General features: G+C 33.9%; 1 protein-coding gene across 3 annotated transcripts in view; it reads left to right on the forward strand.

Moving 5' to 3' along the window:
- ERCC6L2 (ERCC excision repair 6 like 2) overlaps positions 1-25,989 on the forward strand; it is a 111,325-nt gene that overhangs the window by 16,176 nt on the left and 69,160 nt on the right. For all 3 annotated transcript variants that reach the window (XM_033123199.1, XM_033123197.1, XM_033123198.1), the window contains 7 exons: positions 5,861-5,980; positions 17,919-18,112; positions 20,742-20,903; positions 21,320-21,527; positions 24,226-24,366; positions 25,371-25,484; positions 25,781-25,900. In XM_033123199.1, the coding sequence (XP_032979090.1) occupies positions 5,861-5,980; positions 17,919-18,112; positions 20,742-20,903; positions 21,320-21,527; positions 24,226-24,366; positions 25,371-25,484; positions 25,781-25,900 (1,059 nt within the window). The remainder of the gene's footprint in view (positions 1-5,860; positions 5,981-17,918; positions 18,113-20,741; positions 20,904-21,319; positions 21,528-24,225; positions 24,367-25,370; positions 25,485-25,780; positions 25,901-25,989) is intronic.

Raw genomic sequence — 25,989 nt, forward strand, 5'->3', positions numbered from 1 at the left:
CTGAAAGAGTTTGTGTAATTTTTATCCTTAAATATTTGATGGAATTTATTAGTGAAATATTTTGGACCTGGAGTTTTCCTTAAAGGAAAGTTTTTGATGATGAATTCAATTACTTTAGTAGATACTGTGTTTCCCCAAAAATAAGACCTAGCTGGACAATCAGCTCTAATGTGTCTTTTTGGAGCAAAAATTAATATAAGATCCAGTCTTATATCATATCATATATATCATATCATATCATATCAATCATATTATATTATGCCAAGTCTTATTATATAACACCGGGTCTTATATTATAGTAAAATAAGACCGCATCTTATATTAATTTTTGCTCCAAAAGACTCACTAGAGCTGATTGTCCAGCTAGGTCTTATTTTCAGGGAAACATGGTATGAGGCTATTCAGATTATCTATTTCTTGCTATGTCAGTTTTGATAAATTGTATTTTTCAAAGAATTTATCCATTTCATCTAAGTTGTCTATTGATTGGCATAAAGTTATTTGTGATATTCCTTTATTATTTTAATGTTTGTAGGGTCTGAGGGATACCTCTTTGCATTCCTAATGGATTCTTTGTATAGTCTCTGTTTTATTCTTGATTCAGCTGCCTTGAGGTTTATTGATTTTGTTGATCTTTTCAAAGAACCAGCTAGCTTCTAACTTTGTTAATTTTCTCTATTGTTTGGTCTGTTTGGTATTTCACTGATTTCTGCAATTAACTCCATTATTTTCTTTCTGCTTACTGTGGAAGTATTTTGCTCTTCATTTTCTAGCTTGACCTTGGGTCATTAATTTCATACTTACCTTCTTATGCTTTAGATTTATGTTCAACCATTGCTTTATCTGCATCCTACACATTTTTATGTGTTATAGTTTAATTTCCATGCAATCAAAAATTTTTTCTAACTTGTGATTTTTTCCCCTTTGATCCTTGGGTTATTTATAAGTATATATTTGATTTGCCATTATTTACCTATTTTTTCCCCTAGGTATATCATCATTAGTTTTTTCTAATTTCACAGTAGATAGTCTGTAAGATTTCAGTATTTTGAAAATTTATTGAGAGCTTTTTTTTTGGCCCATTTTATTGAACATATTATGTGCATATCAAAAGAATATGTAGTCTACACTTGGATATAGTCTATAAAATCAATTACAGATCAAGCTGATTGATAATGTTCAGGTTTTCTATTTTTTTACTATTAATTGCTTGCAGGGAAGTTAAAATCCTCTCCTATGATTGTGGGTTTGTCTATTTCTCTCTTTAATTCTAATAATTTGCCTTCATGTATTTTGAAGCTCTGTTATTAGGGCCATAAACCTTTATGATTGTTATGTCTTCCTGATGAATTGAACCCTTCATCATTATGAAATGTCTCTCTATTCCTGGTAATATTATTTGAAATCTATTTTATCTGATATTAAGATAGCCACTCCAGTATTCTTTTGCTTACTGATTCCATGGTATGTCTTTTTCAAGCTGTGTCTTTATATTTACAGTATATCTCTTGTACACAACTCTTATCCATTCTGACAATCTATGATATTGAATTGGTTAGTCCATTTATGTTTAATGTAATTCCTGTTTTGTTTGGATTTGGACATACCATTTTATTATTTGTTTTCTGTTTGGACAGACTATTTTCTGTTTTACTTTTCCTCCTTTCCTGCCTACTTTGTGTTGATAGGATATTTTTTAGAATTCCATTTTGTTTCTTCTATTGACTTTATAACTATTTTTCTTTTCATTTTTTTTTGGTGGTTGCTTGAGTGATGAAAATATACAGTTAACTTTTCACAATTTACTAAAAGTTAATGTACCACTTTCTGTAAAATATAGGTATCTTGTAATGAAATAGGTCTTCCTATTCTTATTTTAAGGAAAGTAAGAGTGAAGAAAGCTAAGTATAATATCTGTAATGCTTACCTAACACCTAATATCTAAATTTTGAAGGTAAAATGAAACTTCATTCCCAGAATCAATCAATCTTGGTTTTGGTGTATATTTCTTTTCTATATTTCTGTGTTCCATTTGCTAATATTTTAAGAGTTATGCTTCTTTATAAGTAAGAGAAATTGATCTGTAAATTTCTTGTATTGTAATATTTTTGTCCAATTTTCTTATCATGTTGAACTCCTAAAATGAGTTGAGAACATTTCTTCCTTTCTCTAAACTTTGGAATAATTTGCTTGAGACTGGCATTATACATTTCTTAAACCCTTGGTAGACTTTGTCGGTGAAACCATCTGACTCTTAGTTTTCTTTGTGGAAGGATTATAATTTTGTGTTTAGATTTATTTAATAGTTACATATGAATATGTAAATTTTCTGTTTCCTTTAGTGTTAGTTTTGATAAGTTTGCTAAGTTCTGTTTTTCCTTTTCACCTAAATTTTCACAATTTTTGTCATAACATTGATTATTATGTCCTATATGTATTTTTTTGTGTGTTTGCCTCTTCTCTTAGTTTCTCTGTTTTCTTTATCAGTTTTTCCAGGGGTTTATCGCTTTTTAAATCTTTTCACAAAATGATCATTTGCGTTTGTTGATCCTTTTTATTGCATGTTTTCGTGTTTTGTTAATTTCTTTTTTAAGTTTTCTGTTATTTTTATAAATTTTTGCAATAGATTCTTAGATATCCGGTTAGCAGCCTCTCTTCTTTCCTAATACATGCATTTTAAGTCCCTAAGGCATAGCTTTAGGTATATTCCACATGTTTGATATGTAATTATTACTCATTATTATTTAATTTATTTTCTGATCTCCATTGTGAGTTCTTATTTAAAGCATATTCCTTACTTTCCAAACGTTTAGGGATTTTCTGCTTGTGTTTTTGTTATTTCTAGTTTCTTGCGTTGTGATCAAAGAACATGTTATATATGATTTCTGTCTATTGAAATTTGCTTTATGATCTGGCGTGTCAACTTCGGTAAATATTTCATGTGATACTGGAGTGCTCCAAAGAATGTCAGAAGAAGGTTAGTCTATACTTTATAGACTGCAGTAGACCCTTTGACTGCATCAATCATGAAAAGCTATGAGTTGCTCTGAAAGTAATGGTCATGCCTCAGCACTTGATTGTCCTGATGCATAACCCATATCATGGACAGGAAGCCACTGTCGGGACAGACTATGGAGAGACAGAATAGTTTCCTGTAGGCAAAGTGTCAGACAAGGGTGCATTTTAATTCCCTATTTAGTCTGTACACAGAACATATACAAAAAGCTGGGCTAGATTCAGATGAAGGAGGTGAAAATTGATGGAAGAAATATCAATAATTTAAGCTATGCAGATAACACCATCTTACTGGCAGCAAGTAGCACTGATTTGAAATGACTTCTGATAGAAGTGAAAGAAGAAAGTGCCAAAGCAGGACTGCATTTAAACATCAAGAAGACAAAAATTATGAGAAGAAATACACAAAAAAGACATTGACGTTGTTAAAGATTTTGCTTATCTTGATTTAGTGATCAATTCAAATGCAGACTGCAGCCAAGAAATCCAAAGAAGGCCAACTTAGAAGGGCAGCAATGGAAGAATTAGGAAAGATCACCAAGAGCAAAGATGTGTCATTAGTGACCAATGCTAAGATCATCTACACCCTTGTACTCTGTATGGATGTGAAAGTTGGACAGTGAAGAAGGCTGATAGGAAAAAAATTGGTTCATTTGAAATATGGTGTTGGAGGAGAACTCTGTGGATACCCTGGATCACCAGAAAGATGAACAAATGGGACCTAGAGCAAATTAAGCCTGAAACATTGCTGGAGGCAAAAATGACAAAACTGACAAAGTTGTCCTACTTCAGGCACATCCTGAGAATGCAGGGTCCTTTGGAAAAGACAGTAATGCTGGGGAAAACAGGAGTCAGCAGGAAAAGAAGAAGACCAAATATGAGATGGATTGACTCCATAAAAGAATCTATAGGTGTGAGTCTACAGGAGCTGAGCAGGGCTGTTGACGACAGGACACTGCAGACGTCACTTGTTCGTGGGGTCACCAGGAGTCAGAGCTGACTCTACAGCACATAATACACAAATTTTAAATGAAACTGTTTATCAGCAGTGTGCAGTGTTCTATCATATGTTCATTAGGTCAAATTTGCTAATCATGTTATTCAAATAGTCTATATCTTTACTGATTGTTTATTCTTAGTGAATTGTTTCAAAATCTACCATTGTGCTTGTGCATTTGTTAACTTTTATTTCTTGCATTATTCTCCTAGTAATTCCCCACAGATTACAACAGATATGCTTGATTTGTCAAAAATCTAATGTTAATTAGTGCTTTTATTTACTCCTGGACAGCATAAGGACTTCAGAATATCAACTACGTGTGCCCTTTCTGACTCAAATTTATTGTCATATTTTAAAATTCTTCTGTTATTTGATCCCAACAAAATAATTTATTAATTAGTATTATTGTTTCATAATGTCAGTATACATTTATATTTTCTATATACTTATCATTTTTGTTGCTCTTAATTTTCCCCTGCATCACTGTCTATATATAAATGGGATCATTTTCCTTATGCCTGAAAACATCCTTTAGTTATTATTTTTTAGTGTGCCTCTTTTGGGGATAAATTGGCTCAGTTTTCGTTTGTCTGAAAATATCTTTATTCTTGAATGATATTTTCACTGATTATAAAACTAGATTGCCTTTATTTTCTTCAGCACTTTCAAAGTATCATTCTATTGTAGTGTCTTCCATGGTTTTGGCTGCAAAGTCAAAGTCATTTGTCCAATTGTGGCTTTTTTATAGGTCATCTTTTATTTCCTCTGGATGCTTTTAAGATTTTTTTTTTTAATGTCTCAAATTTTGCATAGTTTTTTTAAATAAAGGTCATACTTGTGTCTTTTAAAAATTTTTATTTATTTATTTTTTGGCTTGATGTTCTTAGTGGATCTGGAATATATGGCTTGATTTTTTTTTTTTTGGTCAGTTTTTTAAAGTTTTCAGCCTTTATCTCTTCAAATACTTCCACTGCACCATTCTTTTTCTGCTTTCACTTGGGATTCATATTATAGGTATCCACACCCATGCTAAAAATACTATTTTCCTGTAGCTTTGCTAATTCTCTCATTTTCTGTTTAGGTTTTAATATTTATATAATTTATTTTTCTAAAGTAATGATCAGTTCTTTCCCCCTATATGGATATCTCATACTTTTCCTGTCGAATCTTTAAAACAACTCTGCCAGTATTATTTTACTACTTTCACATTTTTACATATTTTTACAGTTATTCAAAGAGGTTAAAACTAACTGGCCCAAGTTCACATAGGTGCCAAGTAACTAAGCCTGAAATTTGAACCAAAGTCCAACTGATTAACTTCTCTTTCTCTTCATTAATTGAGGTTGTCTTTCCTTTTTTTCTATGTCTGTTTGTTTTTTTCACTTGATTTTTGGAATGATGTGTATATTGATGAATTATCTTAGTCTGTATTAAAATAACATTATCATTCCACCTATATTTATTGTATAAATAAGTATACAAATTTACAAGCTAAATATTACTCCCTTATGGAGTTTATTTTTTGCAAGGAAAAAAGAATGTGCACAGTTTATTCTAATAGAGAATATGAAGAGTTAGTTTCCATGGATTGAAACAAATAAGAAGATAATGTCCCAGCTGATGAGATAAAGAAATAATTCATTGAGTAGGTAGAACTTAATCATGGAAGAAATGGCAAGGTGGGAATTTTATTTTACTGTAATCAAGATTAACATGTATATTATACATTTGTTAATACAAATAAAGAAAACCAATATTAGTTTTTGTGGTAGTCATGTAAGCAGTAAAATAATGTCCATCATGATACGTTATACACATTAATTGAAAAAGATTTTTTTCCCCCAGGTTATTTCATTTTTGGCTGCAGTTTTGCATAAAAAGGGAACTCGTGAGGATATTGAAAATAACATGCCAGAGTTTTTATTAAGAAGTCTGAAAAAAGAACCCTCTTCTGTAGCAAAAAAGGTAAGCTATCTGGAAGTATGCAACTCATGTAGCTGATATTGCAAGAACATATAGAAAATTTTAAACATCACACATTATAGTATAAATTTAAAACATAAGAATTTAAAAATATTATTAAAATACTTGTTTTGTAGATCTAATTTTTGAAGAATTATGAGTTTCTTCCTCAAGTTAAATATGATTGACTCTCAGAATGGCAAAATACAATTTCAGCTTGAAGTTGTTCCCATCTTTTGCTTCACTAGATTTATATGATTTACTTTGAGACTAATTTATTTAAGTATCCATGAATGTGTATGTAAAGGCAGTTGAAGTTCATTATATTGTTTTTATTTATGTGAGAATGAAAAGGAGACAGTTGTAGATATTGGTAGCAGAGGCACATCATCGATAAAGTTGCTTAGTAGACTCCATCCCCAAAATACTAAACAAATTCTTCTTATACAAAGAATGTTGAAGTTGGAATCAGAAAGACTAAGGTCTAGCTAGACTTGTTTCTGTTTCTGCCCATGTGACTGTGAATGCTATTCATGTCCATCCTTTCTCCTTCGTAAATGTATGTTTATAAATATCTTATACCTGAATACCTGATTTTTATTTAAAAAATGGAAAATTTCTAACAAAATGATGAAATGCAAAACAAGTGTTCTATACTTATGTGTCTGACTTTCATATTCCTCAGCATCTAGGAAACTGGATAGAAATACAGAAAGTGATTCTATGAAACCTTTATTATATTATGTTAATGAAAATTACTTTCCACAAATTTTAAAATAGTCTTATAGGTATGTAACATTGCTGAGAAGTCAAGGTTTACTCTTGTGTATCATTAGGGGCTGAAGTGAATATTTTTGAGAGTATTTATTGGTTTAAGGCATTATAATTATTACTTTAAATTCACTTTATTATTTTTAATAGCATAAATGGATCCTGAGTGTCAAATTCAATTTGATCCTAAAAAACACTATGATTCTTAATGTGTTCTAAGTCTTCAAGAGTTCAAATACTGTTTTTAGCCCTGGATTCAGTTGTTCTTTGCTTCTAAATGTCAGTGCAGAGATTAGATGTGTTTTATATATCACTTGTGACCATTAGTAGAGAGAGGAGAGAGAAAAAATAGGTAAAGTAATACTTTAAATATTTTAAAATATTTAAAACATTTTACAAAGAACAAAAATGGGAGAAGAGAGAAGTAAAGAAAATCATTTGATGGTGTGATGAAATATGCTGGTAGCAATCTTAATTGACACTAATGCCTGCCTCTCTCCTCCTTTTTTGCCTCCCTCCTTCCCTCCCTCCCTCCCTGTCTCCTTCCCTCCCTCTCTCCTTCCTGTCTCTCTCCACACAAGTAAATTTCTTGCTGTAATATGCATTGCTATTTTTCTACCTGCTTCAGTTAAATTCTTAATTCATTTACTGTATTTTCAATCTTTTATTGTATTCTAATTAATTCCATTAGGGCTATAAATGTTCCTTGGAGTACTTACTTTGGCTGAATTCCATAATTTTGGATATGTAGTCTTTTCATTATTCTTTTCTAAATTATCTCTGACTTCAGTTTTTGTTCTCTTTTACTCAAATACTATTTAAAAGGAAGTTTTAAATTTTCCAAGTGAATAGATATTATTGGGTGGAGAGTTCTGGGAGGGCTAGCTTTGTTGTTGGTTCCTAGTTTTGTTGCATCAAATAATATGGCCTTTGCTATTTAATGCGGCTTGTGAATTGTATTGTTAAAATTCTTAATACTGGGGTTTTTAAAATTTTCTTTTTTGGTCTATTTGAGCAATTAAATCCTGAGGGATTTGTGTGTGTGTGTGTGTGTGTGTGTGTGTGTATACACACACACGCATATATATATATTAAAATTTTGTGCTATGTCTTTCAGCTTTTTCATTTCTTCTTGTGTTTGTGCCAGTTTTTGCTTGTTTAACAACTTCAGTTAATTGTTTCATAAATTTTGTGTGCTTGTATATTGCCCTCATGCTCACATTTGTCTGAGTGTAGAATTCTAAGTTCAGAATTTTCTTTTAAGGTTTAACAGGAATGATTTTACTGTCTTCTGTCACTCCATATTGCAGATGAGGATCCAATGCTGAACTGACCTTTTTCCCTTGGAAAGGAAATTTTCTTTTTGTTTGAAAGTGTTTAGGACTTTTTCTTTATTCATGAAATTCAGAACTGTCGTGCGGGGCGGCCTGCGGGGCCTCTGGTCTTGCTCCCCACATAAGAACGCAGGATATGGCTAGGCCAAAAAGGAACACCCACGGAGCCATAGATAGGGAGTCATACCACTATATTCTCTCTGGTGGCTGGGCGAGACACACGCAGTAGTAGCCACACGACCCGCAGTCCGCCATTCACTTCTCTGCCTGCCAACCAACCAATCAACGCAGCCCCACAGTTACATCAGTAGCCAATTGGCTAACCGGTTACGGCTGATGGACAACCAGTCACAGCTGATGGTCATTCACTACCAGAGCCAGCACCTCCCCACGTGAGGCCGAGACCCTGGAAACCACTCTCTGGGACTCTGTCCCCACAAGAACTCTCCTCAGCCCCAACACTCACTGTAGAATTCTTCTAAAATAATTCTACTGCTTCAGAAAACTACACACAGTACTTTGTGTAGAGGGAACAGAGTACTGATGCTAGAATCAGCTTCTCTGAAGATAATCGTTCCTTCTTTAATTAAATACTCTGCCATTTCTTTTCATTGTTTTTTTCATTTCTTTTTCAAGGAGTTCATTGATAGTATATAGAAACACAACTGGTTTTTTATATTGATTTTGTGTCTACCAACTCCACTGAATTTGTTTGTTAGTTCTTACACATTTTGGTGGAGTCTTTAGGGTTTTATATATATATATATATATATATATATATATATATATATATATATATATATATTATGTCATCTACAAAAAGAGACAATTTTACTTATTCCTTTTCTTTCTTTCTTTTTTTTTTTTAAGAGGGCACAGCTCACAGTGGCCCATGTGGGGATCAAACCAGCAACCTTGGAGTTATTAGCACCACGCTCTAACCAACTGAGCTAACAGGCCACCCTCTACTTATTCCTTTTCAATTTGGATGCCTTTATTTCTATTTCTTACCTAATTGTTCTGGATAAGATATCCAATGCTATGTTGAGTGAAAGTGGTGAAAGTGGGCATCTTTGTCTTGTCCCTGCTCCTACAAGAAAAATTTTCACCTTTTCACCATTAGGTATGATGTTAGCTGTGGCTTTGTCATATGTGGCCTTTTTATGTTGAGGTACTTTTCTTCTAGTCCCTATTTGTTGAGAGTATTATTTGTTTTTTGTTTTTTTATCATTAAACGACTTTGAATTTTGTCAAATGCTTTTTTTGCGTCATATGCTTTTTTTTTTGCATCTATTGAGATGGTCATATAATTTTAATCCTTCATTTTGGTGATATGATGCATCACATTTATTGTTTTGCATGTTAAACTATCCTTGCATCTCAGGAATAAATTCCATTTGATCATGGTATATGATCCTTTTAATGTACTGTTGAATTCCATTTGTGAATATTTTGTTGAGCAATTTTGCATCTATGTTCATCAGGATACTGGTCTGTACATTTCTTTTCTTGCAATGTCCTTGTCTGGTTTTAGTATCAGGGTAATGCTGGCCTCATAAAATTAGTTTGGGAGTCTTCCTCTTATTTTTTAGAAGAGTTTGAGAAGGATTGGTATTACTTCTTTAGATGTTAGATAGAATTCACCATTGAAGTCATCTGGTCCAAGATTTTTCTTTGTTGGGAGATTTTCTGGTTCCTGATTCAATCTCTTTACTAGTAGTCGGCCTGTTCAGATTTTCTATTTCTTCATGATTCAGTCTTGGTAGGTTGCACATTTCTAGGTATTTATCCATTTCTTCTAGTTTTTCTAATTTGTTGGCATATAATTGTTCATAGTAGTTTCTTAATGATTCTTTGTATTTCTGTGTTGTCAGTCATAATGTCTTTTCTTTCATTTCTAGTTTTATTTAGTTCAGTCTTTCTTTTGTCTTAGTCTAGCTAAAGGTTTGTCAATTTTGTTTATCTTTTCAAAAAAGCAGCTCTTAGTTTCATTGATCTTTTCTATTGTCTTTCTACCCTCTGTTTCATTTATATCCCACTCTGACTTTTGTTATTTCCTTCTTTCTACTAACTTTGGGTTTAATTTGTCCTTCTTTTTCTAGTTTCTTGAGTTGAAAAGTTAGGTTGTTTTATTGAGATGTTTCTTTTCTCTTAATGTGAGCCCTTATCTCTAAACTTTCCTGTTAGAACTGCTTTTGCTGCACCCTGTAAGTTTTGATGTGTTGTTTCCGTTTTCATTTATCTCAAGATACTATTTTATTTCTCTTTGACCCACTTTTTGTGGGAGCAAATTGTTTAACCTCCACATATTTTTTAATTTTTCAGTTTTTCTCTTGTAATTGATTTCTAGTTTTATACCATTGTGGTCAGAAAAGATGTTTGATATGATTGCAATCTTCTTAAATCTATCAAGACTTGTTTTGTGGCCTAATATATTATCTGTCCTGGTGAATATTCCTTGTGCACTTGAGAAGAATATGTATTCTGCTGCTAAGAAATGGATTGTACTATATATATGTCTGTCAGTTCTATATGTTCTAATGTGTAGTATAAGTCCAATGTTTTCTTACTGATTTTCTGTCTGGATGAACTTCTATTTTTGAAAGTGGAGTATTGAAGTCCCCTACTATTATTGTAGTGCTGTCATTTTCTCTCTTCAAGTGTATTATTATTATTTGCTTTGTATAGTTAGGTGTTCTGATGTTGAGTGCATAAATACTTAAAATTGTTATATCCTCGATGATATAATTATCTAATGAGCCTTTTTGTCTCTTGTTACAGTGTTTGGTTTAAAGTCTATTTTTTCTGATGTAAATATAGGTAACCCTGCTTTCTTTTTATTTCCATTTGCATGGAATACCTTTTTCCATCCCTTCACTTTCATTCTATATCTTGGAAGCTGAAGGAAGTCTCAGGTTGGCAGCATATAATTGGGTCTTGTGTGTGGTGGTTTTTTTTTCTGTTTGTTTTTAATCTATTTAGCCACTCTATGTCTTTTGATTAGAGAATTTAGTCCATTTACATTTAAAGTGCCATTCCTTTTTATGATCCAGTCCTTTCAACTGCCTCAGCTCTTTTGAGGTTTTTTGTTTGTTTGTTTGTTTGTTTGTTGTTGTTATCATTTTTAAGTTCCCCCAAGGAAAACTTACGTTTTTTTTGAAGTATTCGCTTACATAGGTATAGGATAGATTCCTCAGTTCTTCAAGTATGTCAGTTCTCATGTGCTCTCCCACTGTTTTGACCTGCTGGTAGCACCGTTCAAGGCATTTTACTACTATGGTATTATTGGTTTATTTTTATTTTTGTTATTTTTGTTTCATTGGCATCAATAAATAAAAAAATAGTTAATCATTTCAACTGTTCCATAAAGAAAGTTTTTAATGAGATTATAAGTGACATCCTACAGTAAGTATATCCCAGAAGTAAATCAGAACAAAAATTATAATTTTGTGTGGTGAAATTCTTAAAAGAAAAATTTATATTGATCCATTTAAAACTGTGCATTTTTCAAAGACAGTCTATGAAATAGCTAGAGAAGAAATAAATTCCTTTATATTAATTTGCTAGTGCCATAATTGCACCGGAATCCTATAAAATGAATGTTGGAACTCCTTGAAAATATCCTTTTAATGAATTGAATTTATAAATTAAGGAGTGGTAAGTTTGAGGTATGTGTTTGAGGTAGGTTTGAGGTATATGATACATCTCATATATATTTTAAAACTTTTCAATAAATCATCTAAGAATGAGTGAAATAGATGTTTTGCGCCAATAATAAATTCCTAAAGGAAAAGACACAAACTATGCATTTCCAATGTTAATTCTTGGAATGATTCTTTAGATTTAGGCTAAGATTGGAATTCAGTCTTTATGAAAATGAATCATAGTAAATTCATTTTAAAATATTACTATCTGAATTTTATTTTCTAACTGGTTGTGCTTTTGTGTATATTAAAGCCACATATATTTTATAAATCCCGCTTTTTAAATTCTTTTACTGTTTATAATAGTTGATTCACTGTTCATTTAGTTGATTTACTTATCTTTTCTGCAAGTAATTGTAATTTTACTTGTTACCATTCCCATATCTTATTAACTTCTCTTGCTTAATTGTAAATTTGATATTTATTGATTTGCTATCCATAAATGATATTGATCTGTAATTTTCTGTTAGGATAGAATGTTTGTCAAATTTTGGTAATATTATTATGCTGTTTTTCTAAAAAAGATTGGGATTCTAGATTTGGATGACTAGAGTGGATTCTAAACTAAAATTCCCATATATAAAATAGCCACAGTATATCAAAGGAAAAGTTAGCAACTATGCACAACAGGGTATAAATTAGATTGGGCATTTTTGAAAGAATTAAAATTGTGGAGGTTGTTGCAAGGAATATTCTTTAGAACTTTGTTGTTCAGTTATACATTTGCTATACAGGTGTGCATTTTGCGCATGGGCGATTGGTTCCAGAACCCCTTATGGGTACCAAAATTCACAGATGCTCCAGGCCTTTATATAAAATGGTGTAGAATAGTGCATGTAGTCAACCCTGCATATCCTCTGATTCCCAACTGTGGGTCAAAATACTGTTTTTTTAATCCACAATCAGTTGAATCCACAGATCTGAAACCCAGGGATACAGAGGGCTAACTGTATATGCATATGTATTGGAAAAAATCTGCGTGGATGTGGACCCATGCAGTTCAAACCTGTTATTCAAGGGTCAACAATATAGCAAACATTCCAATTTTATGGTGTGTGATTTCTCTCTGTAAAGGTCCATTTTATTTTTCACTTTGATTTCTTACTGCCACCTATATGAACCTTTGTTTCAACTCTGTTGGTCTGTCATTGTTCTCTGAATATACAGTGCTTTTCCTACCTTGGCATTGGCATGCATGGTTTCCTTTATTATTTTATCAATTGAACACCTTTGTTTTCTAAGCACCATACAAAGTACTGGAGTTACAGTAGTAAATAAAGTTCCATGTCTCAAGATCATGGGCTTTCTGACTTAAGGTGCTAACATGATGTTGTATCGTGGTGGTTAAGAGTTTTGGAATTAGATGGATATGGGCTCAAATACTTACTTTGCCTCTTAATAGCAGTATGACCTTGCATATGTTATTTAACATCTCTACACCTTAGTTTTTTATCTCTAAAAAGTAAATACTGAATATTTCTACTTTATAACATTTCAATGTAAAGTTTGTATATTAATGTGAGTGAACCTCTTGCATTGTCGTTGGCTCACAGTAAATGCTCAATAATGGTCATGCTAATTGCTAATACTATAACTACCTTCGACTACAAAAATCATCACATGTGAAACATCTTTGGGTGTCTTGTCACAGTCCATACCACATCATTTTTTTAAAGCCATAGTGCATGAAGAATCAAACTTTAAAAGCATGTGCTTCAATAATTGATTTGTTGAAAGTTAAAAATAATTCGGCATTCTTAAATTGCACTATTAAACATGGCCTCTTAATTTTAATAATATTTAAGTGAGAAGTTTTTAATTTTATTTGTATTATATTTTAGACTTAGTTTTTAAAATTGTTCTTTAGGTTCAAAATAAAAAATAGAATTTCTTTGTGTGACTTAGCAGTTGGACACTGCTTTCCATTTTATCATTTGGCTTCCTTTGCTTAAGAAGGCTGATTAAATGAAATATTATTTACAGCATGGTAGTAAACACTTTAAGTTCTTACATACTTTCTCTGGACTTTGCAAATAGCATAACTCAGTTCTCTGACCTCTTTTAGTATTAAAATAAGTTACTGAACTATGTGATTTACCTTTCACGATTTTGAAGACCAATAATGACTGTAAGACCTGTATTAAGTTTTAAACCTGTTCTGGACTCTTAGTGCTGTTTCTAGAAATCTTTAGATTCATGCACCTTTGATGAATGACCCGCTCAAGTGGAAGACTGCTCAAAGTGCTCAGACGGACTTTGGACCCAACATTTTCATCTTGTAATATACAAAAAGTGGGGGGAAAGACACTATAATTGGACTTAGTCTTAGAGCCCTTGTTTTATATTTGAAGGTAGAAGAAAAATGGAAGTCATAGGATAAACTCTGAGCCAAAAGGCAAAGGTATTTTAGATGAATCAAATATGACGAGAAAGTACTTATAGTATAAGCTTGATGGTGGGGTGGGAAAAGGGAACTCCCACATTCAGTAGGTTAATCTGTCTTTTTTCTTCTTTCTCTGAAAACAGTCACAGATTTGACATCTTATCGCTGACAAATGGCCTCACTGAAATACATCATAGAAGAGAGGGAAGGATTTAGAGTAGTATTGTATTATTTTTTTGTTGTTAAACTGTAATTTTTTAATATAGTTAATTGGTTCATCTTTATCAAGTAGGACAAGTATAAAACTTTAGAAAAGAAACTTAACTTCATGCATATAATCCTACTAAATACAATAGCTTAGGAGTAGTGGAACAGTGATAAATAAAAACATTAAAATATTAAAATGCTTGATAACAGCAGGACTTAGGTAGGGGTAGTACAGGAAAGGTCAGTGGAACTTAGAAACATTCATGTGAAGACTAAACAGAGACATGTTGGTAAGTCTGACAAGGACTGCTTTGGCTGGAGGGTTAGGGCAGAAGTGCCACTTACATGAGTTCAAAAGAGAACAGGAGGAAAGTCAGTAGAGACAATAAGTTGATAACTTGTGAGGATCATTATTACCGGTGTAAAGAAAGTAAAATAATGAGGGAAAGCTAGAGAGAGATGTAGGGTTAAAGAAGAGGTGTTTTGGTATTGTTTTGTTTTTTAACTCTGGGAAATCCTAGAACATGTTTGCTTGTGAATAGATGTTGGCAATTAAAAAGGGAAAGTTAATCATGTGGGGAAGACTGTGGGCGATTTCTCCAGCATTGTCTTTAGGTTGGCAAGAAGTGGTAGGAGTGATGGTACATGTTCAGGGTTTGTCTTTAGATAAGAACATGGGCAGTTCATCCATGGTAGCTGTGGGAGGGCAGAACATATGGAAGTAAATATAGGTAGGTTATTGATACACAGGCACACCTCAGAGATATTGTGGGTTTGGTTCCAGACCACTGCAATAAAGTGAGTCATAATCTTTCTGCTGGTGGAAAGTCTTGCCTTTAATTTGTAAAAAAGCAACATCTGGGAAGCACACACACACACACACACACACACACACACACACACACACACAGAGAGACAAACAAAAAAAACGAGGTATGCCTATAAAGGTGAGAGAGATGAGGTTTTCTTCTTCTTCTTTCTTTCTCTTCTTCTGGTGCCCGTATGATGAGAATGTTGGGACTTTTGATGTTGTCCCAGAGTCCCCTTAAACTATCCTTATTTTATTTTATTTATTTTTTGGATTCTTTTTTCTTTTTGCTGTTCTGATTGGGTGTTTTCTGCTACTTTATCTTGTAAATTGCTAATTCAATCCTCTGCTTCATCTAATCTATGTTGATTCCCTCTAATGTAGTCTTTATTTCAGTTATTGTTTTCATTTCCGATTGGTTCTTTTTTATGTTTTTCTTTCTCCATTTTTATGTTTCCTATCTTTCTGTTGACGTTCTCCCTGAGATCACTAAGCATCCTTGTAACCAGTGTTTTGAACTCTGCATCTGATAGATTGCTTGTCTCCATTTCGTTTAGTTCATTTTCTAGAGTTTTGATCTCTTTCATTTGGGACATATTTCTTTGTCTCCCCCATTTTGGCTGCCTTCCTGTGTTTGTTTCTATGTATTAGGTAGAGCTGCTATGTCTCTCAGTCTTAGTAGAGTGGCCTTATCTCTAGACGCATTCTGGGGCCCAGTGCAGTCTCCCTGATCACTTGAGCCAGGTGCTGCAGGTGTGTCCCTTGTGTTGGTTGTGTGTGTCCTCCTGTTGTAATTGAGTCTTGGTTGCTGTTTGCATGTCAGTGGGAGAGATTGAACCTTGGGGTTGATTGGTTGTGAGGACTGAGTGTGACTACAGTGGAGGAGCAGTGGTACAGGGGTTGACCCTACAGAGTAGGCTACACTTTAGCAGGGCTCTGGTGCCTGCCCAGTCTGCTCTTTGGGTGTCGTATGTGGAGGCAGCCGGGTGGTGCTCTGTCTCAGTCTGAAGCCACCCACTGGGTGTGCTGGTCCTAGGGCCTGCTGGGAGGGGCCCCACAACAGGCCAAGTTTAACTGCAGCTTGTGTCCTGACTGGGGCCACCTGGCCTGAGCCACAGAGCAAATGGCTGCCAACTGCACTGGCCTGAGAGGTGCCTGGGAGAGGCCAAGGTGTTAACCAAGGCTGGCTGCCCCCAGTGCTGGGCTTGGGGCTGCTCAGCAAGAGGTACAGGACACACAGAAGTCAGATGCTGCTTGTTTTGGGTTTGTGAATCTTTGATAGATTTTAGAAAAGTCCACAGCATGAGCCAAGACAGGCTGTTTGTATGAAAAAGGCACTGGAAGTGACCTGGGTGGGCCTGCAAGTTGGCTGGGGGTGGAGTTTCAAGGCATCATCAGAGGCGGGCAAATGGTGTAGCCAGATTGATGGAGACTCTGATAGGAAGCCTGCCTGCAAGTGCATGCTGGGAGCAGGGAGGGCTCAACAAAGGAACAGTGGTTTCTGCCAGCACTGGTCTGAGAAAAAGCTGCCCCTCCAGCCCTCATCCTGAAGCCAGACAATCCAGTCCCTCCCATATGTCCCTGGAGCTTTTCAAGCTGCTGCCCCAGTGCTGGAGTTCAGAGCCCGTGAGTCCATCAATGAGTAAGTCTGTGCATAGACTCTTTAAGAGGAACGCCTGGGACTCCAGCAGCCCTTCTTCTCACTCAGCCACAATCACCACTGGTTTTCATAGCTGCAAATTATAGGGTCTTCTCTTCCCAACACTGGAACCCTGGTCTGGGGAGCCTGATATACCATGTTTCCCCGAAAATAAGAGTGGGTCTTATATTAATTTTTACTCCAAAAGACACATTAGGGGTGATGTTCAGAGGATGTCATCCTGAAAAATCATGTTAGGGCTTATTTTCCGGTTAGATCTTATTTTTGGGGAAACACAGTAGAGGTGTGACTCCTCGCTCCTCAGGTATACCTCCACAGCCAAGATATCCATCCCAGTTTTTAACTGCCACATGCAGGTATGGGACCAGCCCGTTCCATGCTCCTCCCCTCCTACCAGTCTACACGTGGCTTCTTCTGTACGTCCTTAGTCATAGGACTTCTGTTCAGCTGGACTTCAGACGATTCTTAATTATGGTTGTCCTGTAGTTTGGTTGTAATTTTGATGTGGTCATCAGAGGATGCAAGCACAGCATTTACATATTCTGCCATTTTAACTAGAAATGGAGGTTTTCTTCTAGTTACTTTGATTTTCCAATGAGTTTCCCAGGTCTTCAACCGACAGTATCTGAGAGAGGGGGAAAGGAAATGAAGTAGGAAAATGAAAACCAAGAGTGCTCCAGGAGACCATATATTTCAAAAAAAATACCTGGCCTGCTTTGCATATTTATATTACCCACTTTTTGAAGTTGTTATTGGGATCCTGATTATACTGTTTTCTCCATTTTGGAAAATTACTTCTCTCTTATCTCTCAACTCCTTTCTGAGGGGGAAATAAAAAAAAGAGCTGTTCCTTTGAGCAAGCTTAAGTATCTGTTTTGTCTTAATAAAAAACTAAGTAAACAATAAAGTTTTTTTTTATCTTCTATGTCCAGATATATCCAATTTCTCAGTTGTATTTGTTTTTAACTGCAGTGCCAAAAATTAAAGAATAAGACTATTGATATTCTGGATTTCACTTTAGAGTTCATTTTCATTTTTTAAAAATATATCAGAAAAATCTTTTTCTTCTTTTAGATGTTCTTAATAGTTGCTCCTCTTTCTGTCCTGTACAACTGGAAGGATGAATTGGACACCTGGGGTTATTTCAGAGTCACTATATTACATGGTAACAAGAAAGACAACGAACTGATTCGTGTAAAGCAGAGGAAATGTGAAATTGCTCTAACAACTTATGAAACACTGCGCTTATGTCTGGATGAACTTAACAGGTAATGGCAGTAATGGGAATGATTACGTTAATATTCTGCTTACATCAATTATATTTATCCCTCTATATTGTGATTTTTTTTAAGCTCTAAATATTCTTTAGCATGACTTAATTTCATTTCAGAATTATTGATATAGTCTATAATAATTAACTTATTTTCTAAGAAGGAAAAACTTGCATCAGATTTCCCACAGTTCCTCTATGACCTCTCCAAACAGTGCCTGTTAAAGAACAATAAGACTTGTTCTAAATACAACCTTTTATGCATAAACCTCAAGACTAAAACAGTGATTTTCATGAGTGATTTTAATTATGCGAGTCTGTTGTGAATGTAGAGGGGCAAAAAATCCATATACCTACTGAGAACCACTGTTTCAATTTCCCTACATCCTTGTCAACACTTGATATTGTCAGTCTTTTTTTTATTATAGCTATTCAGATGGATTTGGAGTGGTGTCTTGTGGTTTTAATTTGCATTTCTGTAATGACTAATGATGTTGAGAACCTTTTCATTGGCTTATTTGCTATTTGTATATCTTCATTGGTGAAATGTCTATTAAAACGTTTTGTCTAGCTTTTGAATTGGATTGTTTTAGCTTGTGTTGAGTTGTAACAGTTTTTTATTTATTCTGTAATCAAGTCCCTTACCAGGTTATTGAAACAGGGCCCGATTGGGACCCCCACAAAAGAGGCCTCACCTCTCCCTGCCCTAGAGGTTAACAATTGATCAACCACCTCCCTGCAGTTTGAGCTTGGAATGTCCCCTGGCCCAGTTCCTGAGCTTAGGATGCCCCCGTCCCAGTTCCCTGCTTTAGGTAATCACCCTGAAACTCATGCTTGCTTACTAGTCACAATGCCCCCCCCCCCCACTCCTATGCTTGCTGATTACAATCTTTATGGCCTAGCATTCTTTCCAGGTTACTGCTCCTGGGTTGGTGACCACATTGGAGAGCCACATCACCAGAGGGGCAGCTCTATGCAGACCCCCAGAACCATCGCGTAGCCTCTGGAGGAATGCCCAGATTTTCTCTTAAATATCTCAGGCTAGTCTGAGAATGTTAAGGCAGTTTTTGGAGGTGGTAACCCGCTGCCTTCTCAGACCACCTGTGCTCTGATAATAAACACTTATTCTATGACCCAACTCCTGTGTCAGTCTATTGGCTGAGCGGCGCAGGCAGCATGAGTCCCAGACGCGTTTGGCCTCTGGTTTCATTATGATTTGCAAATATTTTCTCCTGGTCTGTAGCATATCTTTTCATTTTTTTAATGGTATCTTTGGTAGAGCAAGTTTTTAACTTTGATGAAGTCCAACTTATCAATTTTTAAAAATTTTTACTAACAATGCTTTTGGTATCATTTCTAAGAAATGTATGATTAATCAGTCACAAGATTTTTTTCCCTATGTTTTATAGTTTTAGCTCTTATGTTTAATTCTGTGATCTATTTTGAGTTAATTTTTGCATATGGTGTGAAGTGTGAGGGCACAAAAAATACTTTTTCTCTCACCTTCTAAGTTCTTCTAGCTGGGCTAATAATCAAATGACAGGAGACAGATTAATGGAGAAAATATCCAAAATTTACTATGGACGTACATTCAGGGGTGCCATAACATGAAACCTGAAAATGCATTGGACAGTTGAGGTTTATACATCATTTTGAAGAAAGGAGAAGGAGGCAGGGGCCTGGGATTGGAAAGGGAAAATAGGCAATTTAAACATGTGGTAAACAAATTCTTGCTGGGCCAGTCAGAAAGAAGGGGACACAGAGTTTTGCTTGGATCCTCCCTGCCTATCACACTTGATTCATATGTGCAAAGGTGATGATGGATAAGGTGAATTTGCTAAGGTTCCCTTCCTGAAGCAGGTTTTTCGTCTGAATTCCTTTAGGCAGGAAGGGGGAAAGTCAAAGATTCTTTCCAAGTCTTTTGTTTCTTAATAGCCAGCTTAAAGTTAATATCCCAAAGGCATATTTTGGGGTCGCAAAACATTTGTTCCCCTCAAAGGTGAGGGCCTAAATTAAATTTCTTTCATAGTACTCTTCCCTGGGCTTTTATTTATTAAATGTCTTATACTCAGTTCTTGATGAAGCTCGGATTCTTTGATTAGCCTGGATCCTGTGTCCTTGGGACTGTGCTTTCTGGTTCTTCAGTATTTCCCCCGCTGCACATCTGAAATCAACCTTTTCTCCATGGGGCTCTGGCTGCTTATGGGTGCTCATTGCTACTGGGTAACAGTCACTCTAAACCTTTTCAGCAAGCAGAGCTACACAATAAAAAATCATGAATTAATATTGATTGTTTTCATTCAAATTTAACATTGCATGTTTTGATTCATATATTTTTTATTTATTTGTCTGGTTATTAAATTTTTGTTGGTAATTTTAGTAACATTTAAATGAGTTTTTTTTTAATTCCACCATCACTAAACAGAATCTCTATACCCTTTTATCTCTATGCACATTTTACTTTCAGGGGCTGTCCATCCCTGTGACCATTTAACTAACTATGAAATCATCAAAGAGTAAAAGGAAAAAGTCAAAAACTTTGGTAGAGAAAGCTGCTTTCTAAAAATTATATAGGCTAAGAAAGGAAAGTTTTCTCAACCTCTCCCCCTTTCTTTCTCACTTAATAGTTTGGAATGGTCAGCTGTCATTGTGGATGAAGCTCATAGAATCAAGAATCCAAAGGCCAGAGTAACAGAAGTAATGAAAGCTTTAAAATGCAATGTTCGCATTGGCCTCACTGGAACCATTCTTCAGAACAATATGAAAGAACTGTGGTGTGTTATGGACTGGTGAGTGAAAATAGTTTTTGTTTTTTTGAAAATTATTTAATACATTTTCAATTTAATGTCATCTTGTTTGCTAATTATTAGTTTCTTGGGGGGGAAAACACAATTATTTATCTATTTACAGAAGAGTTTGATCCCAAACATAGTATGCAGAATAGAGTTCCATGAAACCTCTCTTTATATATTACTCTTGGTCCCTGAAGTAAATATCTGAACTAATTTACCAATTCTATCATCATCTTATAGTTATTTACTGAAACTGTCATAAAGAAAGAATGGTTTATTTGTTTGCCTTTTGTTATTGTTGTCATTAACAAATAAGTGCCTAGTAGATTTCTTAGAAGCAAAAAGAAAGCCAGTGTTTTTCTTTTTAGATGATTAAGTAAAGCCCTAACATTTTTCTTACTGCCTTTATGAAGGGCTGTGCCAGGACTTTTAGGTAGCAGGATCCAGTTCAAGAAGCAGTTTTCTGACCCAGTAGAACATGGTCAGAGACATACAGCAACAAAAAGAGAACTAGCTACTGGCCGAAAAGCCATGCAAAGACTTGCAAAAAAGATGTCTGGATGGTTTCTGAGGCGTACCAAGACTCTAATCAAGGATCAGTTGCCTAACAAGGAAGACCGGGTGAGAATTGCACGTATATATTATTAATTTCTTGTGTTTTATATTCTTCTGAAAAAAATTTTTTACAATAGGAAATCTATCTCCTATGGTATTTTATCAATATAGTTTTTTGCCTTTTACTCAGTGTGGAAAAAAAAATGTTATATGCTAAATTTCAGAAAACATTAATTGAGCCCATTTTCCTTACTAACTTTACTAACCTGTCAGCTAACAGATTTATTGTTAGTATGCATTAAGCTCATTTCTCTTATTTTAGAACAAAAAGACTTTTGATATAATTCTTCCTCAATGAAGAAAGAAGAGTTTCTCTCCCTAATGTGTTTTCTGTTTGTATTTTGTCCTTCCTACACTGTCTACTATCTAAACTTCCGTATATACTTTGGTACCTTAACTCTAGCTACAGGACCAAAGTGGTTAAAAGCTTTTTATTATTTTAGATTTGTCGCCTATAGAATGCTATTTGTTGCGATGACTAATCTAATTTTACAACTTTATAGGAAAATTACAGTGAAACTCTATTAATTGTTTAAGGAAATTTGAGGAGTTGACCTTAAGAGGATTTTTTTTTTTAATATAATGTTTCGCTTTTATAGTTTTTAATCTTATGGTTCTTCTAGCTCAGGCAGTGGAGTAAAGTTTCTATAAATTACTGTGAACTAAATCTAACTAATGTTGTCCCACATAAGGGCAATTCCATCAAATACTTTCCTGTCTTACAAATATCCTGTTGAAAGAAAAATATGATATGCAAGTTGGGGAAATTGATATAACATTTGACTTTTGATCTGAAGCAATTATTATTTAATTGGAAAACTTCATGAACCTCCACTTTTTAAAAATGTTTTGTGCAATTTAATGTATATTGTTTAGTTGTCTGTCTAGTAGAGACAACAAACCATAAAAACAGGAAAAGAGAGTTACACGTAGAAGTTTAGAGCTTGGGCTCTGAAATCAAATACCATAGGTTTGAATCCTGGCTCCTCTGTTCCTCTACTTAGGAATTTTATGACCTTGAGCAATTTGCTAAGTCTCTCACACTTTGGTTTCTTTATCTGTATCATGGGAATGATGATAATAATGTCTGCCTCACATGGTTGCTCTGAAATGTGTGGCATATAAGAAGTGTTCAGTAAATGTTATTACATGTTTTAATAATACTGTGTTTCCCCGAAAATAAGACCTAACCAGACCATCAGCTCTAATGCATCTTTTGGAACAAAAATTAATATAAGACCCTGTCTTATATTGTTATATTATATTATAAGACCCAGTATTATATTGTATTGTATTACATTACATTACATTACATTATATTATACCTGGTATTATATTATATTATATTATATTATATTACATTATATTATATTATATTATGTTATGTTATATTATATTATACTGAGTCTTATATTAAAATAAGACAAGGTCTTACATTAATTTTTGCTCCAAAAGACGCATTAGAGCTGATGGTCCGGCTAGGTCTTATTTTTGGGGAAACACGGTACCAACTCAACAATAAAATACTTAAGAATAAATTTAACCAAGGATGTGAAAAACCTATACACTGAAAACTGTAAGACATTAATGAAAGAAATTGAAGAAGACACAAATAAATGGAAAGATATTCCATGTTTGTAGATTGGAAGAATTAATATTGTTAAAATGTCCATCTACACAAAGCCATCTATAAAGTCAATGCAATCCCTGTCAAAATTCCAAGGGCATTTTTCACAGAAATAAAAAAGAAACCCACTTCTGAGTGTATATCCAAGGAAATGAAATTACTACTGTAGAGATATCTGAATTCCCATGTTCATTGCTGTAATATTCACAGTGGTTAAGACATGGAAACATCTTAAGAGTCTGTTGACAGATTAATGGATAAAGAAAATGTGATTGTAGATATAGGAATAAATATAATGGAATATTATTCAGCCATAAAAAGAAGGAAATTTGTCATTTGTGACAACATAGATAGATCTTGAAGGCATTATGTTAAGTGAAATAAGTCAGACAAACACAAGTACTATATGATTGTACTTGTATGGAATATTTTTTTTAAAAAGCTGCACTCATAGAAACAAAGAGTAGAATTGTGGTTACCAGGGGCTCAGTGGCAGAGGGAATCGAGAGATATTGGTTAAAGGCTACAAACTTCCAGTTATAAGATGAATGATAGGGATCTAATGTACAGCATGGTGACTGTAGTTAACAATACTGTATTGTATAGGTGAAAGTTACTGAGAGAATAGATCTTAAAAGTTCTCACCACAAAAAAATTAAAAAATGCCATTATGTAAAGTGATGGATATGTTAACTAACCTTATTGTTATGGTAATAATTTTACAATGTATATGTTTGAAATCATCACATTGTGCACCTTAAAGTTATACAATGTTACATGTCAATTACATCTCAATAAAGCTGGGAAAAATGATAATAACTCAAAATTCCCTCCATACCTTAATCACTGACCCCCATTTTCTATATTCCCTTTTTATTCTTATATGTACTTTTGTGTTCAAGTATAGTCAAGATATAACTAATATTGTATGTGTTTTTTTTTTTTAATCTAGCATTGTTTTATATAGGCTTCCCTGTATTTGCTCGGATGCACAACTTTGTCCTTTTTTGAGCAATATTTTGTTGTAGTGAGATACTAATAATAATACTAATAATAACCTTGTATTTTTCTTGGCAGATGGTGTATTGTTCTCTGACAGATTTTCAGAAAGCTGTCTATCAGACAGTATTAGAAACAGAAGATGTGACTTTGATACTTCAATCCTCTGATCCTTGTACCTGCAGCAGTGGCCAAAAAAGGAGGAATTGTTGTTACAAGGTGAGCATTTCAGTATGATATCTTTACTATCTTGTTTTGATTACACAGCACTGTATTCTATTGTCAGAGTAAGTAGCAGATAAAGTAACTTTTCTTCAGACAGTTCTTTAACTTTAGAAGGGATAAAAAGAGATAATAAAAAGGGATAGCTTTAAAAAATATTTGTCAATTCAAAATATTTTTCAACATCAAATAGTAATCATAGTTAAATACAGCATTCAAATATCTTCAAAAAACTAGTTTTTGAAAGTAGCTTCAATTTGATATCCTCCATTCAACTTTATAGGGAAGTATCCCACTTTCATCTTAAAATTTCATTCATTGTCAGGAAGTCTTTCATTATTCACTAAGAGTAAACTTACTTACTCTTTCATAGCAGGCTGAAAATATTATTCTGATATGAGATATAGTATTATTTTAACAGAAACTATATGCAATATAGTAAATATTTTATTTAGAAACAAATACTATTTTTTTCTTTTACCTTAAATCTACATTTTCTGCCCTTTTTTAACCTCTATTTTGTTATCAAGTTATGTTCACATAACTTGATACATAATGGGACCCTAAATAAATATTTATCTAGATCGATATTTATTCTCTCATTTATTTTGCTGTTTTTAACCACTTCACTTTTCTTGTAATAGCCCAGATTCCTAGGAAACCTTGAATGTAAGTGAGAGGAGTTTTATTACCAGGAACCTCTATGACAGCACTTCTATCACTGTGTACCATGATGATAAATGTTGTTTCTGGAATGAGGACTTTCTCCCCTCTTTTATTAAAAACATCACTGTATTATGGTTCACCAACAGTATGATTCCACATTAGCGATTCATGGATATTTAGTATAAACTGTTGACTATCATTTTCTCAGAATGTATTATGCCAATAATAACCTGATAATAAATATTATTGTTAGTGATATGTTTTGTGATGTAAGTAGTTACATAGCCATATCAGTCCCTTGCTTGTTTTTATTTTCTGTATTTTTCTGGTTACAGACAAATTCACATGGTGAAACAGTGAAAACCTTGTATTTCAGTTACCTTGCTGTCCTTCAGAAGGTAGCTAACCACATCGCATTACTGCAGGCTGCGAGTACCTCCAAACAACAGGTTTGGGTTGGCTTTTAAAATCTTTTTGTGGTGCTACTTGGTAGAAATAGTTTATATTTAGTATAAATTTCTTAAGCAAATACACTTAAGTTATTTTTATATGAAATTTAACAGGAAACTTACTTGCTCATTTTTTAATTTAGGTGTCAAAGAAATATATGCCCTTAAATTTTTAATCAAAGTGAGAAAATTTAAGCTTAGATTAAAATCACTTATTTATAAAATTTTATTTTTAATTTATACGGGTTTAAATGTGTGAAGTTGATATTTCTTTTCTTCTACCTCTTCTCCTTAAGGAAACACTGATCAAAAGGATATGTGATCAGGTATTTTCCAGATTCCCAGATTTTGTGCAGAAAAGCAAAGATGCAGCCTTTCAAACACTTTCTGACCCAAAATACAGTGGAAAAATGAAGGTAAGTGCTGTTCTTCCAGGTCACATGCACAGAAAGATGATATATAAAATATTTATCAAGTGGTATGAGAGGGACACCAACTAATCAGA

Source organism: Rhinolophus ferrumequinum, chromosome 12 (genome assembly GCF_004115265.2).
Source record: "Rhinolophus ferrumequinum isolate MPI-CBG mRhiFer1 chromosome 12, mRhiFer1_v1.p, whole genome shotgun sequence".
In the NCBI taxonomy this organism is placed as follows: Eukaryota; Metazoa; Chordata; class Mammalia; order Chiroptera; family Rhinolophidae; genus Rhinolophus; species Rhinolophus ferrumequinum.